At 41.0% G+C, this 14,280-nt stretch overlaps 1 protein-coding gene across 2 annotated transcripts; it reads left to right on the top strand.

Annotated features, from left to right (window-relative positions):
- Positions 1–7,533: 7,533 nt before the first annotated feature.
- LOC147629388 (uncharacterized) lies at positions 7,534–14,007 on the top strand. 2 transcript variants are annotated; one of them, XM_086812626.1, is made up of 6 exons: positions 7,632–8,258; positions 8,614–8,756; positions 8,872–10,272; positions 11,653–12,104; positions 12,237–12,534; positions 12,644–14,007. In XM_086812626.1, the coding sequence occupies exons 3-6, from the start codon at positions 9,585–9,587 to the stop codon at positions 13,582–13,584; spliced, it is 2,379 nt and encodes a 792-aa protein (XP_086668752.1). In that variant the 5' UTR covers positions 7,632–8,258; positions 8,614–8,756; positions 8,872–9,584; the 3' UTR covers positions 13,585–14,007. The 2 variants fall into 2 exon arrangements, with proteins under 2 accessions (XP_086668751.1, XP_086668752.1); XM_086812625.1 differs by having other exon boundaries at positions 7,534–8,258; positions 8,614–10,272.
- The last annotated feature ends 273 nt before the right edge of the window (positions 14,008–14,280 follow it).

Here is a 14,280-nt window from a genome sequence, read left to right as displayed (position 1 = left end):
TGACGCAGCCTGCCACTCCACGGTCTATCAACAAAACCGCTAGATGAGGACTCTCTGGTCTACTCAATGACTATGATTGCCAACTTGCATTCTTTGCAACCACATTTCCACTTATATCAGCCTCAACTGCATCTTTTTCAGCAGCATACCAGCTACTCATCTCATCAATTTGCATGTAGTAGGATTATAACATCTATATTCCTTTTGCTCAAGGGAATACCTAATAAACACACATTTTTCTACATCTGGCACATGCACATATGCAATACATCCAAAAACTTTCAAGTGAGACAAATCAGGTTTCTTATCAGTAAACTTCTCCTGTGGCGTTACATCATGTATGGCTACAACAGGAATCTTGTTCATGATATAAACTGCTGTAGACACAACCTCAGTCCAATAGCTATGCAGCATATTCTTCTCTGCCACCATCAATGCTCATGCTATCTCTGCAATGTGCCTATTTTTCCGCTCAGTAACTCCATTTTGCTACGGAGTGTATCTACATGTAAATTGTCTCTGAATGCCATTCTTTCACAAGAATTCAAAGAACTCATTGGAGAAGTATTCTCCCCCTCCATCTGACCTTAGACACTTCACATGCTTTCCTACCTGTTTTTTAGCCACCATCACTCTGAAATTTTGAAAATGAGTGAACAATTCACTCTTCTCCTTCATGAAATACACCCACACTTTCCTCGTGTGGTCATCAATGAATGTTACATAGTACCTACAGCCACCCATAGACATAGTCTTCGCAGGACCCCATACATCTGAGTGCACAATATCTAGTACATTCCTGCTCACATTTATGTCATGTGGAAATACATGTTTTGTTTACTTTCCAAATTGACGTGCTTCACAAACTTTCTGCATACCTTCAACTTTAAACTTAGGTAGCCCTATCATACTTTCTTTAGTCTACACAGACTTCATTCTTTGCACATTTACATGCCCAATTCTCTTATGCCAAATGTCTGTATCTGCAATAACTCGTGAACCATTTGTAAACATTGCAGCACTCACTTCAAGCATATTTACATTCAATGTAAACATTTTGCCCACTCTATTGCCTTTTGCAACCAACCTACACTTATCTTTAAAGTCTTCTACATAACAGCCATAAGAGTTAAACCATACCTGCAAACTCTACTCAATCATTTGGCCAACAGAAACCAGATTCTTTGTAATGTTCGAAACATGAAGTACATCTGCAAGGTACTTCACCTTACCATCCTGCATAGACAATGGCAGATCTCCAACATGGGTAATCGGATGAGTAGTGTCATCCCCTGCTTTCAACAAAACCTGGTCTTTCAAGACTCTTCATTTCCTTGAACCACTCCCCATGACTTGTCATGTGGTTCGAAGCACCTGAATCAACATACCATACATCATCCTTACATGCTGCTACATCATTTTCAGACACATCATTAACTACATGTTGCATAACAAACAACCTCTCATTATCCTCATTATTTCTGCCAAAGGATGCATAGTTGTTTTGCTGCATTTTTCCATTTCGCATGTCACTCTGCTTCTTATAGCAATCTGCCTACACATGTCCAGGCTTACCACAGTAAAAACACCCTCGTGTATCATTATGCTACCTTTGCCAATTACCACGACCTCTTTGACTCCCCCTATCTCTAAACTGGCCTCTTCCACGTGTGTGTTGTTATTGTGAATCTTGGGACTGTTGCTTTTGCTGACCATAATTATGATTACCTATTCGGGCACCACCTTTGCCATCCACAACCTCTACCTCGTCCTCTACCTGCACTTATGTAGAAGGGGTACTGCTTTGAACTGTTTTTATTTTGTGAAGACTATTAATCTTCACCGAAGTTCTTCTCTTCAATGATCAGCATCGACACCAAATCTGTGAAGCTGGGAATGTTCTCCCGAATCTGAATAGATGCCTTGAACGCCTTGTATTGTGGCCTGAGATCACGTAGACACACTTCCACCTTATCATCATCATGAACAGAAACACCAATTGATGCAAGGGATTCCACAATGCCCTTAATCTTCAAGGCATAATCATTCACATACATATTTTTCTTCTCCATAGTATGAAGCTCATTCTTCAACTGAATCTTTCATGCGTTGGTGTTGGTTTCATATAGCTTCACCAAGGTGTCCCATACATGAGATGTTGAGATGAGCATATGCTCCTTGATTCGATTCAAGAAGATAGGCATAGGCGACTTGGGGTGAAGGGTAGGCAGCAACACAGGGGCAAGGAGCATATGCTATAATACCAAATGTTAGAAATAGGGTTGCCGTAATGCGCATGCACGCACACGCGCACGCACACACACACACACACACACAGTGTAGAAGCTCAAGAGAGCACACAATGAGATGATAGATACATAATGAATGTGTGTTGTACAAAGAAGATAAGTATACCCCAAGATGGGTGTATACTAATACGAGGGAAAAAACCTTCTAAAGAGGGAAAAAGTACCCCCACTGGTCCTAGTGTGTTCACACACATCACTACCAAATATGGCTACACCAAAAACTACAAGCGATCAGTACCACTACTGCCCAAGTTTAAAAAGAGAGTTTTTTATTACTTCTAGCAGCTCAAGGATATAGATATAAGTAGAGGTACTACTAACACCTCAAGAATATAGATATAAGTAGAGGTAATTTTATACACAAACTTATTGATAAATATTACTCTATTGTGAGTTGATGATAGTCTTGTGGCATGTCATATGACGTGACAATATCAAGATTATTCAAGGTTTAGTTGAATATGTTTGTAAGCTCCTAGATATTTGGAATTGTAGGGAACTCAAGGATTTATTTAGTTCTTCATATAGGTTTTGATACTTATGGATTTTGATACTTCTTCATATAGATTTTGATACTTCTTTAGTTCTTCATATAGATTTTGAGACTATGGATTTTAATGTAAATCTAGTCAAATTAGTGCATTCATTCTTCCATCAAATTTAGCCATACTATTGATTTAGCCATACGAAACCTACCATAGTATGTGTGAGCATATGATTAAACTACAAAGAGAAATCGTGGACTATTCCCAAGGATCAATGTTACACCTTAAACTAACTAGAAGGGTTAGTGGATGAATATTAGGATGCAAAGCATCCTAAGGATAGAGGATATATAAGAGCAGACTTTAGGGTTTTAATTAACCCTAGAGGGCTAGGTTAAATGACAATAATCAATAAAGGTTAGAGGAAATCAATTAATAATAGCTAGAAAGCTAAGAATAGCATGGGACAACTATGAATGGTCTTCTCTTCCAATCATGGCTCTTTCCTTTTTATTCTTCCACCTTTGCCTTTGTCTTATCTTCTTTTCTCATGCATGTGTGTGCGAGTGTGCATGAGCGTGGCCACACACAGAGAGAGAGAGAGAGAGAGAGAGAGAGAGAGAGAGAGAGAGAGAGAGAGAGAGAGAGAGAGAGAGTAGAGAGAGTAGAACATGAGTAACCACTTAGTAACTTCACATAAACCTTAAGATAGCTTAAATAGTACTATCACTTGGGTGAACTTATTTATTAGTACTTTCACATAAACCTTGAGATAGTTTAAATAGTATTATCACTTCTTAGTAAGAAGATACAACCTTTTCATAACATGGCTTACATCTTATAGATGTAAAGTTCAATGGTACTTGGACACTCCATGTGCACCAAGATTTGAACCCTTTGAGCTTGTAGATGTTAAAAATGGTGGTCCTCACATTAACTTTTAGAAATAAAAAGGCACATGGGTTGTCTCGAATTGAAAATGGAAGCACACTCCTATAGTTGATGCACACATAGATGAGGTTACAAGAATGTTTCAAGGTAACTAACGATTCTTTAATTTTGGAGTAGCTCAATTTAATAACAAAGAATGGGCATTAAATGTGCAATCACGTATTTGACCCTAATAAACAACATAAAACATAAGATGATTATGGAGATTTTTAAATCATGAGAGGAACTGCATGAAAAGTACTAGAAAAAATATTCTTCATGTGTCTTTCGAATATTGTGCCCTCGTAAAAGGGATTAAATACATGATGGCATCCAAAAGATACTACTTTTGGTTGTATTATATACTACTTTTGGTTGTATTATATACTATTGTCTTTTTTGAATAAGACATAAGCTCTGCAACTTTTTAGGCATTGTCTTGTATGTCACAAGCTTGATCAAAGTGAAAGTCTAGAAATTGGAACTTGATCAAAAGTATGAGGTGTTGAGATTGTGATTTGCACGGAAACTATATGCAAGAATCTCCACCAATGCAGGTCCTTGCATTAGATCATCATATTCATATCTTTATAGCTTCTCAAGAAGTACCATAGTAAAACAACGTTGTATTATATAATATTATACAATTGCACATTGTTATCTATCATCCAACTTATAAGTAGCTTCTCTATGTTAGGTGATGTGATCCCTTTGTAAGTTCCTTTGAAAGATGAATAATTGCACATTGTTATCTATCATCCAACTTATATAATAGATAACAATTGCACATTGTTATCTATCATCCAACTTATAAGTAGCTTCTCTATGTTAGGTGATGTGATCCCTTTGTAAGTTCCTTTGAAAGATGAATAATTCCACATGGTTGTTTGAAAACAAATCTTTATTCCTTACCCTATAGCTATCGTTGAGCTCATATTTAGGTCATTATTCTTTGAACAAAACTATACACTTTTTGAAACTTTGAGCATAACTTTTTCATCTCCCCCCTTAGCTTGAGAGGCATTTTGTGCATGCCTTGACCACTCATGTTAGTGATCCTCACTTATTGGAGGAGACTCGAACCAATGATCTTACCTAATCCATAGACCACACATATGCACCGAATTGGTTTAGAGCCCACTTTCCATTATTTGATTGTATGCCTTTAACCACATCCTTGAGTGTTCTCCTTGGACTACTTGAATCTTGTTGCCATAGCTACTGTTTACTTGGAGAACATTCCACCATTGAAATAAAAACATATCATAATATAGATAATAATAGAGATAATGTGTTGTCTTCATTCTAGACCTACTCCTATATGTTTGATGTATGAAGGAGTTAATGATGATCATTTGGACAAATAAAGTGTGAAATTGGTTTAGAGCCCACTTCCCATTAGTTGATTGTATGCATTTAACCACATCCTTGTGTGTTCTCCTTGGACTACTTGACTCTTGGTAACATATAGCTACTGTTTTCTTGGAGAACATTCCACCATTGAAATAAAAACATATCATAATACAGATAATAATGCAGATAATGTGTTATCTTCATTCTAGACCTACTCCTATATGTTTGAAATATGAAGGAGTTAATGATGATCATTTTTCAAATAACTAAAGTGTGATGTTAAGATGGGCAACACTGAACTACCAATCCTCCTATGATGTAGCATAATTACTCAATAAATAGCTACATTTGTTTGTTTCTCTTTTTTGTATGGTGGATCTTCTCATTTAATCATGATAAAACTCTTCTCCTTCTCTTGTTCTCCTTACTTGTTTGGAATTACTTCACCCACTTAATAAAGACATATCATCTACCCACGATGAGTAGATTTCTCCCCTTCAAAAGATATTCATATAGGGACCAAAAGATGTTCTTACCTCCTTTAAGAAGTTCAATTTACGTTGATCATGCAATGTTCTCAACAATTGACTTAGACGAGTAAAGATTATGTACATATGTATCATTGTCTTCTTGTCAATGAATGATGAATGGGGATGGTCTTGTTGCTTCCCCATCCCATATTGGGGGGTTGAGCTTTTAGTGAAGGTTCATTATAGTTATGTAACCCTTTGGTGAAGGTTCATTGTAGTCATGCAACCCTGTTGTGGAGCTTCTATTGAAGATTCATAGTATTTACACACCTAAGTGGAATTTCATCTTATATAGCCCAAAGTGTTAAGTGGATCAGTGGCTTTCAAGGTTGCTTTACACATTAGGGAGTGCTTAATTATTTTTACCGAGTCTAATTTATGCCCAAAAATTAACCTCTAATTGTCAACCCCCCCCCTTTGGTTGTCAACAAATGGGTGAGGTTCTAATGACCAATTAGAGACATCAATAGCACGCAGAACTTCCTTTTTTGTAGTTAGGTTCCATAGAAGAGTTTCCCCCATAGTTGGGTCCACTATACAAGCTTTCTCCACTTGTGTAAAGGACTTGTTCTTGTGAGCTCCAAAACTACAATAGGTGAAGCTTTTTTCTTCTTCTCCTTACATGGTGAATGGCTGGGTGGTTTTTCTTGATCTCAATTTTACCATTCACAGAATGCTCTCACTCTAGGTAGCCAAGCTGGCCTAGGTGGGGTAGCTTCTGCACGGCCTAAAAATACCACTAGAGGTATTTTTCTAGGTGGCAACTTTTGCAAGCATGTCTATAGTTGTTGTAGCTTTTCTAGCCCTTTATTATCCTAATTCATCGAGTCATGTACATGCTCGTTAGTGTTTGTTTTTTCTTTAATTGACTATTTCTTCCACTGGGAGGGCCAACCAAAAAATAGCATGAGAATCAGCCTCAAGCAATTGCTCAAGGCATATTGATTAAAGTCACGAACTTCTTGCTCGGGCAGGGTCGAGGTGTGTAAACACCCCCATTATATATAGTTAGTCAATACTCTCGGCAAGCTTATGGTGAAGATTCCTTGTAATCACGCTTGATTTTTGATGATGTGTTGCCTATTTTTGGAAATTCAACTATAAAATTTGATGATTAAAAGATGTGCTAGTAAAAGTACTAAAAACGTCTAGAATGTAAGGATTCTTATCATTCCTTATGACTTGTAATAACCACCAAAAGACAAGCGAGCATGACAAGTCCAATAAATCCCCTTGCTATGGCACCTCCATTCCAATCATTTGATTTTGTTAGCAATAGAACCGTGATTGATTTTTTAATTGTTGTCTCCATTTTTTTTAACATTTTAACCATCAAACACTTATATGAATCACCTCAAAATATACAACAGACTTATGATTAATTGAAAGGGTTCATGTCTATCTAGCATGGCAAAATCTTTTTCATCTAGATAGTTGGGCAACAAACATTTTTGCAAGGGATTTGCAACTAAACTTTTTACCTTGCATGAGGCATAAAATTGAGCCACTTAGCCCCTCCCCCCTCCCTTGTCTAGGGTGTGCCTAAAGTAGACAAAAGCTAGGTTTTGCTCCTAAAACTTGGCCACACTACCAAGGAAAGGGAACCCTAATGTCTATTCATGTTCCACGGCATTGGGTTTCCATCCAAGGGCCCTTACATACCTCTCAGTGAGCCGTGGGAACCCCATCCAAGGGCCACGACTGTTGGAATCCCATGCGAGGGCCATTCCATGGAATCCCATCCAAGGGCCCTTACATACCTCTCAGTGACTCTTGGAATCCCATGCGAGGGCCATACCTCGAAGTGAGCAGTGGGAACCCCATCCAAGGGACGTGCATTGAGACATGTAATTTGAGAGGGTGATACCACTAATACCTCCCTCCTAGTAACAATAGATAGATGCCAACTCAGCATCATCTTCCTTCCTAAAATAAAGATCTCAAGCCCTTTTGGAGATTGTGCCACTTTTTTTTAAAACTAGAGCTTTAATGGCGTCTTGCCATTCCCTCCTCAGGAGGGCCGCATGGCCCCCTCTTGTCATCTTATCTTATTCGCGGCCCGCTCTCCCACTCCAGCTCTCGATTCTCGATTATCAATGCCCACCAAGCACTATTTGTGCTTTTGCGGCGTTCATCGGCATTCCCTTGTTCTGTTTTGGACTGCGCAGAATTCATGGCCGCCTTCAATTGCTAGCTTCCAACTGTTTAGGGCTTTTAATTACTCTCTCTGTTGGGTTGTTTGTTGCAGAGCGCGGGACTTTTCCATTAGGGTTTTTGAAGTAGAAACCGCAGAAAAAATGCCTTCTCCCGCTATAATTTCTCACCGATCTGACCCCTTAACAGACCTGACCCGACCATGCGAGTTCGTCTTGTCAACTGTTGTGACGTTTTGTTTCCAGCCTGTTGTCTTGTTCGCATGCTGTGATATTCCTGAAAACCCTAATCCTAGTCCTTGCCCTAACACTAATCCGGGTCGTTGCCCTAACCCTAACCGCAATGTCGTACCCTTTCCCATCCATCCTGCTCATCATCCTTATCTAATTCTTCCATGTGGCTGATATGATGGATCTTGAAGCTTTTACCTCGTTATTAAGGCGGACCTGCCATTGGAATCCAAGGCATCATGTTGCTGATTCTGGAGCAAGAATACGGTGCACCTTCTCCCCTTATATTCTTATTTAAGCTTTGTCTGCTGCATTAGTGGAATGACACCTCGTACATGCGTTGGAACCGTACCATGGTAGAACCATTTGGTGTGGAAAGTCCTAATGGACTTTTCATAGTCTAAATGTGGCATTTCATTTCGCAGTTGGAACTGGCATCACTGAATTCCATTATAGATTGGAATTGCCATATTAGAATTGTGATAAGGCTCAATGTGGCATTGCATTTTAGGCTCAGAAGAGTAATATGGTTGAATTAAAATTGCTCCGGCATTGCATTTCAGGATCCGAATTGTAATCTAGGCTTTGAACTGTCATAGCTGTATGTGGCATTGCATTTCAGGATCCGAATGGTGATGCCGCAGCTGAGCTTTCATGATCAGAGATGCTATATTCAACGGTTTCACAACCGTGCATGCTATAGCCGAGTGTGCGTCAAGACCAGGCAGCTGAATCTGCAGTGATTGGAAGACCTGTTCGCTGAAGGTACCACGACTGGGAGTGCCATAGCTGATTGTGTCCTTAATTGTTGAATGTGCTGACAAACTCAATACATACAGCCCTTCAGAGATGGAAGTGTGGATTCTCCTGGCTGCTGCAGGATCAGGATACCTTGCACGCTGCTGGCAAAATGCACAAAAATCTAAAGGAGCATCTGCTGATAAAGCTGATGACGATGACAGTGCAGTCTTATCTAGTCAACCCCTTTCATCCAGGGGAAGGTATCACCATTTTTCCTCCTCTGGCAGGAGGCAAGCTGGAAGATTCAAGGGAAATCCTAGTTGGGGGTGGTATGTATCAAGGAGCAGTCAAGTTGTGGGTAAGGCCAATGTTGGATGTGTAAGGGAGCATAAGGTAGCTGGTGCTGATGACTTTGATGATGGCAAAAACAGTAGAGAAGGTCATGCTTTGCAGAAGAGTACTACTGCAGATACTTGCAGTTGTTTAAGCACACCCAAAAGTTTTGAGAAAGCACCCAATGCTTGCTTTCTGCATGCTGCCCATGTGAATGAAAGTTCAGAAATTACATCTGGATGCCCGGTATTGGAACCACTTAATTCCTTTTGGCCACCAAAGTGTAGTGGGCTCAATTTTACACAAGCTAATATTGAAGGTGGATATGTATCAGAGAGAATTCCATCTGATGGAGTCGTGTTGGGGAAAACCTTCACTGATAGCCAGGTTCCTTTATTGTCCAGATCTTATTCTGGAAAGCGCACTAATGATTCAAGTAGTGATAAAAGTGTGAATGATGAATTTCTAACCCAAGATGGATACTCAGGAAAGCGCATTAAGGATGCAGAGGACAACTATATGCTTAGTGAGAAGGAAGCATTTGTGTTTGGTGGAACATGGATGCCGGGTTTTTGGGATGTCTCCAAAGGTACCTTTGTTCTAGATACATATAGTTTACTTGTGCAGCAAGACGGTGACAGCAGTAGTAGGAGAAGTTACGCTAGGAAAATAAGGACACCAAATGAGAGTGGGCGAAGTAGAGGCTTGTCATACAGAAGGAAAAGCCTTGCAACTCGGAAGCGAATGACTTCATTAGAGAGCTGTCTTTCCGCTCAGTTGGATGAAGACTACAGCCAGCTGCTAACAGGTGGTGACCTGCCACTTTTCCCATTACACAGCAAATATGCTTGTGAGCAGCCTGTAGGTGTCTGTGTGAAACACTTGGGCAATGAGGCACTCAAAGTTGTTAACTCTGACAGCTTTCTGGGTGAAAGAAGTGTTGCATTGTCTAATGTAGACTTTGCTATTGGGTTGCCTTCATTGCCAAGGCAATCGAGTTCCAGAAAGTGTTTGAACAAGATGAGGAAAATCAAGAGCTTGGTTGGGAGAGCTACATATCAAGAAACGGTGTGCAATCCTTCTGAAGGAAACTCACAAAAACTTTCTTACGAACCTTCTGGGGGCAACGTCAGAGGATGGGAGGATGCATGGAGAAAATGTAACGAGTGTTCAACTTCCCTGGGTGGACAGAGCTTCCACTTGCAAGGTATCACCAGAACGTTGGATACTGTTGCATCTCTTTTCGCTGAAACTTTGTTGTGTTGCTACCATCATACCATCAGATCCAAGCCACAAGTTTGTTGATGCTATTATTGAATTTGAAATTTTAACTTACATAAGAGGTCTGCCTACTATATGACTTTTGAATATGCATAGGTGCCGCGGTATGTTTGCCTAGTTAAACAATATGTTTTTTCTCAACTAATGCCTTCTTAGAACACCCTGTATGTAGATGGAGATGAATCACATGCCTTCTTTCCCCTCACGTAATTGTATCAAATGATTGGTTTTCACCACATTCTTACTCTCTTTTTTAATCTCCCAAGAATAGATCCTTCAAGTTAAAAGAAAATCTGCCAAGAGGCGCGATACAACACTGTCTATGATAGAAAGAAAAATGAAGGGGGGCTCCCTCCATGGCTGGCTGCTGTCAGGAGGGAGACTACGTGGGGGGGGGGAGTGTTGTGTGGGGGGCTGGCCAAACCGGTGCCTTGTAATGCCAAATGACCGTGCCCTCCTTTTTCGTGAAGAAGGGTCCGGTGCTCCAGGTGCAGAAGAAAGCAGCTCGCTGTCTGTGAATGAGTTCTCTGCCAACAGGCGTTCTAGGCGTCGGTGCACGATGTGAATGAGATCAATCCAGATAGCTCAAATGGTCTCTGCGGGGGCACCTGCAATAGTCTCACTGAAGTGCGCTCGCATGACGTGCCAGGCAGCAAGGCTGCAGATGGGCTCCCAATGCCGGCATGTGCCAGTCTCTGGGTCCGGCTGTGGCCACTGTCGCCACTGGAATGTGGCGGTGTGAGAGTACAAGAGCCAGCCCACCTCGTTATCCTCGTAGAAGAGTGTTGCACCGGCCTCAGCCTGCCAGGCAACGGGCCCCCAAGTAACGGTGCAGGCAGTGGCAGGGTCTGAAGTGGGGAGGTGGAGAATGTGCCACCAAACCTGCTGGGCATTTGGACAATCCCAAAGGCAGTGTCGCTGGGACTTATTGGGACCGTGCATCTGTGCGACGAGCAGTTGGGCCACCCCGAAATCGCTAGCCAGGTGCCCACCGCAAGGCTTCGTTGAGCCAGCAACCATAAGAAATACGGAACCTTACTCTCTTATCACTCTACTCCAGCAAAAGCCCTGAATAGTTGGATTCTCGGAGTGGAATTATGATGTAACCATGGTTACGCTATCATGCAATGTCTGTGATGAGCTGACAACCCTTGGCTTCATGCTTTCAATTGTTTGTAACTAATTATAGGGCAAGCCCATTTGATAATGATAGAGTCAAAGATGTGAAGACTGGGTTATGAGTAACGAGTTTTGAAAAATGGCTTTTAACCTTCTGTTGTTCCTGCTCTTCTGTTTACATGGACAGGAATTGCAAACACTTCATTGAAGGGTCTATTATTCAATTTTGGAGTGGGCATTGGTATGATGTTTACAATCATGTCAAATATGTGTGAAGTAAAGCAGCTAAACAGGCTTCTTAAAGAGGCAGATTGTCTACTTAAAGACCTTGAAATTGAGCTTGAAGGTGGAAAGTTTGAATGTGATCACAAGAAGGATCCTATGGAAGATGTTTTGGTGGAGCAAAGACGCGGTGTTAGGAGTATGCTTAGAAAAGTGAGGAGCGCTACAGATTTGCTTAACAGTGTGAGAGTGTCCTTATTTGATGACTTCGCATCTGTCTCAGCCAGTGATCATATGCATTCAAAAGAAATGGCTAAGTTGGAAGCAGAGCTAGAAGCAGAGTTTGAGAGAATGGAAATAAATCTGAACAATGGTGATGTTTCAAAGCATTGCCGAAGGTATTCTAACTTGAGTGAGGTAAGTTAGTATCAGCAGATCATTAGCTGCGCAAGTCCATATTACTCAGTCCTTTACATTAATTTCTTTAGGAAGATCAGAATGCATCATGGAATTTTTTGAGCTTGAACTAGCTACATGGCCTTTGAACAGCTCGATGCAGATGTTGGAAGTCTAGTCCAGGGTGAGCTTTCCGTGAGTGGTATCCCTTGTGAAGTTGAAGCAGATTCAGATGAGGGAGATGGCTGCGACTCCTTGCATGACCTTCATTTTGGCAACTGTGCTGTCTCTCCTGGAGAGCTAGCAATGCGTTTGCATGAGGTGTTGGAAGCCAGGCAGGAGAAGCAGATTTTGGAACTTGAAGCTGAGGTTAAGCTTATGGGCAGCAGGTTGCAAGCTAAAGAAGATGAACTTTATTTGTGGAAGAAGAGGTCACTTGGTATTTTGCCAGGTAGCCCTAATCTTGGTTTACAATACTTTGCTGCTAGCTGATGGGTAAGATCATTTACGTCTCAACAGTTACTGATGTATATCTCTGTGGTGGAATTTGTTTGCATTAGGTGATGACTGTGCAAGCCTTCCAAGCTTTCATGAGAAAGACAATCATGTGGAAGTCACAAAGAAAAGGGTGCTCTCAAGCATGCAAGTGGAGAAGCATTTCTTGAGCCCAACAATGCATCATCCACCTGATGTTTCTCCCGATTCTCCCGTATGCAATGGACATTCCTTCACCAATGCTACAAAGCATACTGCCTATAGGAGTAGCTCATTGCATCAGAGAGTGCCAAAACCTAAGAACGGTACCACATTTATTGCGTTGGGAGATGAGGCATTAGCTGCCTACAATGAAGTTTGTGATGAGTTTTCTAGAGTTTGGGGTGATGCAGCCAATGGACCTCCTGTGGCTACCTCTTTCAATAGGAACACAGAAATTTCTCCTCTCTCTGAAAACTGGCTTCTCAAGGGTGCATCTGCAAAAGATGAAGATTTTGATCTCATGGTTGTAAGCCATCCAGAAACTGATCAGGTATCAGGTAGCTCCAAATCAGCTGATTTATCAGATGGTACAGCAAATGATACTCCGGGTAGCACTCCTTGTTCAGTGAAACTCATGGACGTGCAGACTGGAGCTCATTGTCACACTGATGACCAGCTAGAAAGCAAAGTAGAGATGGAGGCCAACAGCAGTAAGAAGAGCTCCCCCAATTTTGACTGGAATGGAGAAGTTTTGCTTCATGCTAGATCAAACTCCCCTAGTCAAGATAAGCTTTTCGTTTGTGCTCAGGATGTCATAGATATAGCTGAGAGTCATGGACAGTTTGGATCTGCGTTGGACTGGAGTGTGTCTGAAGACAGTTCTTGCTCTTCAGATTTGGATGAACAATTAGGTCAACTGTTGATCAAGCGTATTGTTGAGAAGAGCAGAAGGGGCTCATTGATCATAGAGGTTGCCCAATCCGTGCTGGCCTCTTTTGAGAGTGATCAAACTCCTTTTGACTGATCATTGAAAAGACACTTTAAAGCCCAAGTTTTCTCTCCCACGCAAGCTCTTTCAGGATTGAGCATAGGCTTATGGTTTGCTTCCCAGGAACAAGACCAACAGAGAATGCTTTGCAAGCCAAGGCTAAAACTTCTAGTCTTGCAATAAACTCTGTGACCACGCATTTTTGGAGTTGGGTTGAGGAGAGGCATTTTTGTACTAAGGCTATGCAGGCTAATGTACAGTAGCAAAAACATAATCAGTTCGATAGTCAAAGTGCTAAGTGGGCTTCCCAAGGGGATCAGAATGATCGACAAGCAATGGCTATATTTCTGTATTTGTAGTAGTGTATTGTAAATTTTAGACGCAAGCCTTCGAATTTTCCAGAGTTTTCACATAATTTCGTTAATTTTCGGCAGTTCCCTTTTGGAGTCGCTTGTAAAAGAGCTTAGTTTTTTGAGGTCTTTTAATGAGTGTCAAAGCCCCTTACTTGATATTTTGCATCCATAGCCCATGGGCAGATTCTATTAACATTCTGCATTATTTAAATGCCCTCATTTTACAGGTCAATGTGCAGAGTGGTCAGTGAGGTCTACTAATGGGCTTAAAAGGCCAGTTAGAAAGGGTTGGAAAGTTTTAAAAGATAAACTCCACTATACATAGAGTTACATGAACCTTGATCAATTTTCCCTGCTTTATGCCAAGCATCTATTGGAT

The sequence above is a fragment of the Cibotium barometz genome, chromosome 18 (assembly GCF_041138505.1).
Source record: "Cibotium barometz isolate CiBa-2024 chromosome 18, ASM4113850v1, whole genome shotgun sequence".
Classification (NCBI taxonomy): Eukaryota; Viridiplantae; Streptophyta; class Polypodiopsida; order Cyatheales; family Cibotiaceae; genus Cibotium; species Cibotium barometz.
Note: the sequence above shows the minus strand (reverse complement) of the source record. Positions and strands in the feature narration are given on the sequence as shown.

Excerpts from the sequence above, each read along its gene's own strand:
- LOC147629388 (XM_086812625.1), top strand. The coding sequence starts at position 8,841 with ATGGAAGTGTGGATTCTCCTGGCTGCTGCAGGATCAGGATACCTTGCA. Across the intron at positions 10,273-11,652 it reads ACAGAGCTTCCACTTGCAAG|GAATTGCAAACACTTCATTG; the intron begins GTATCACCAGAA and ends TTACATGGACAG. Across the intron at positions 12,105-12,236 it reads GGTATTCTAACTTGAGTGAG|CTCGATGCAGATGTTGGAAG; the intron begins GTAAGTTAGTAT and ends GCCTTTGAACAG.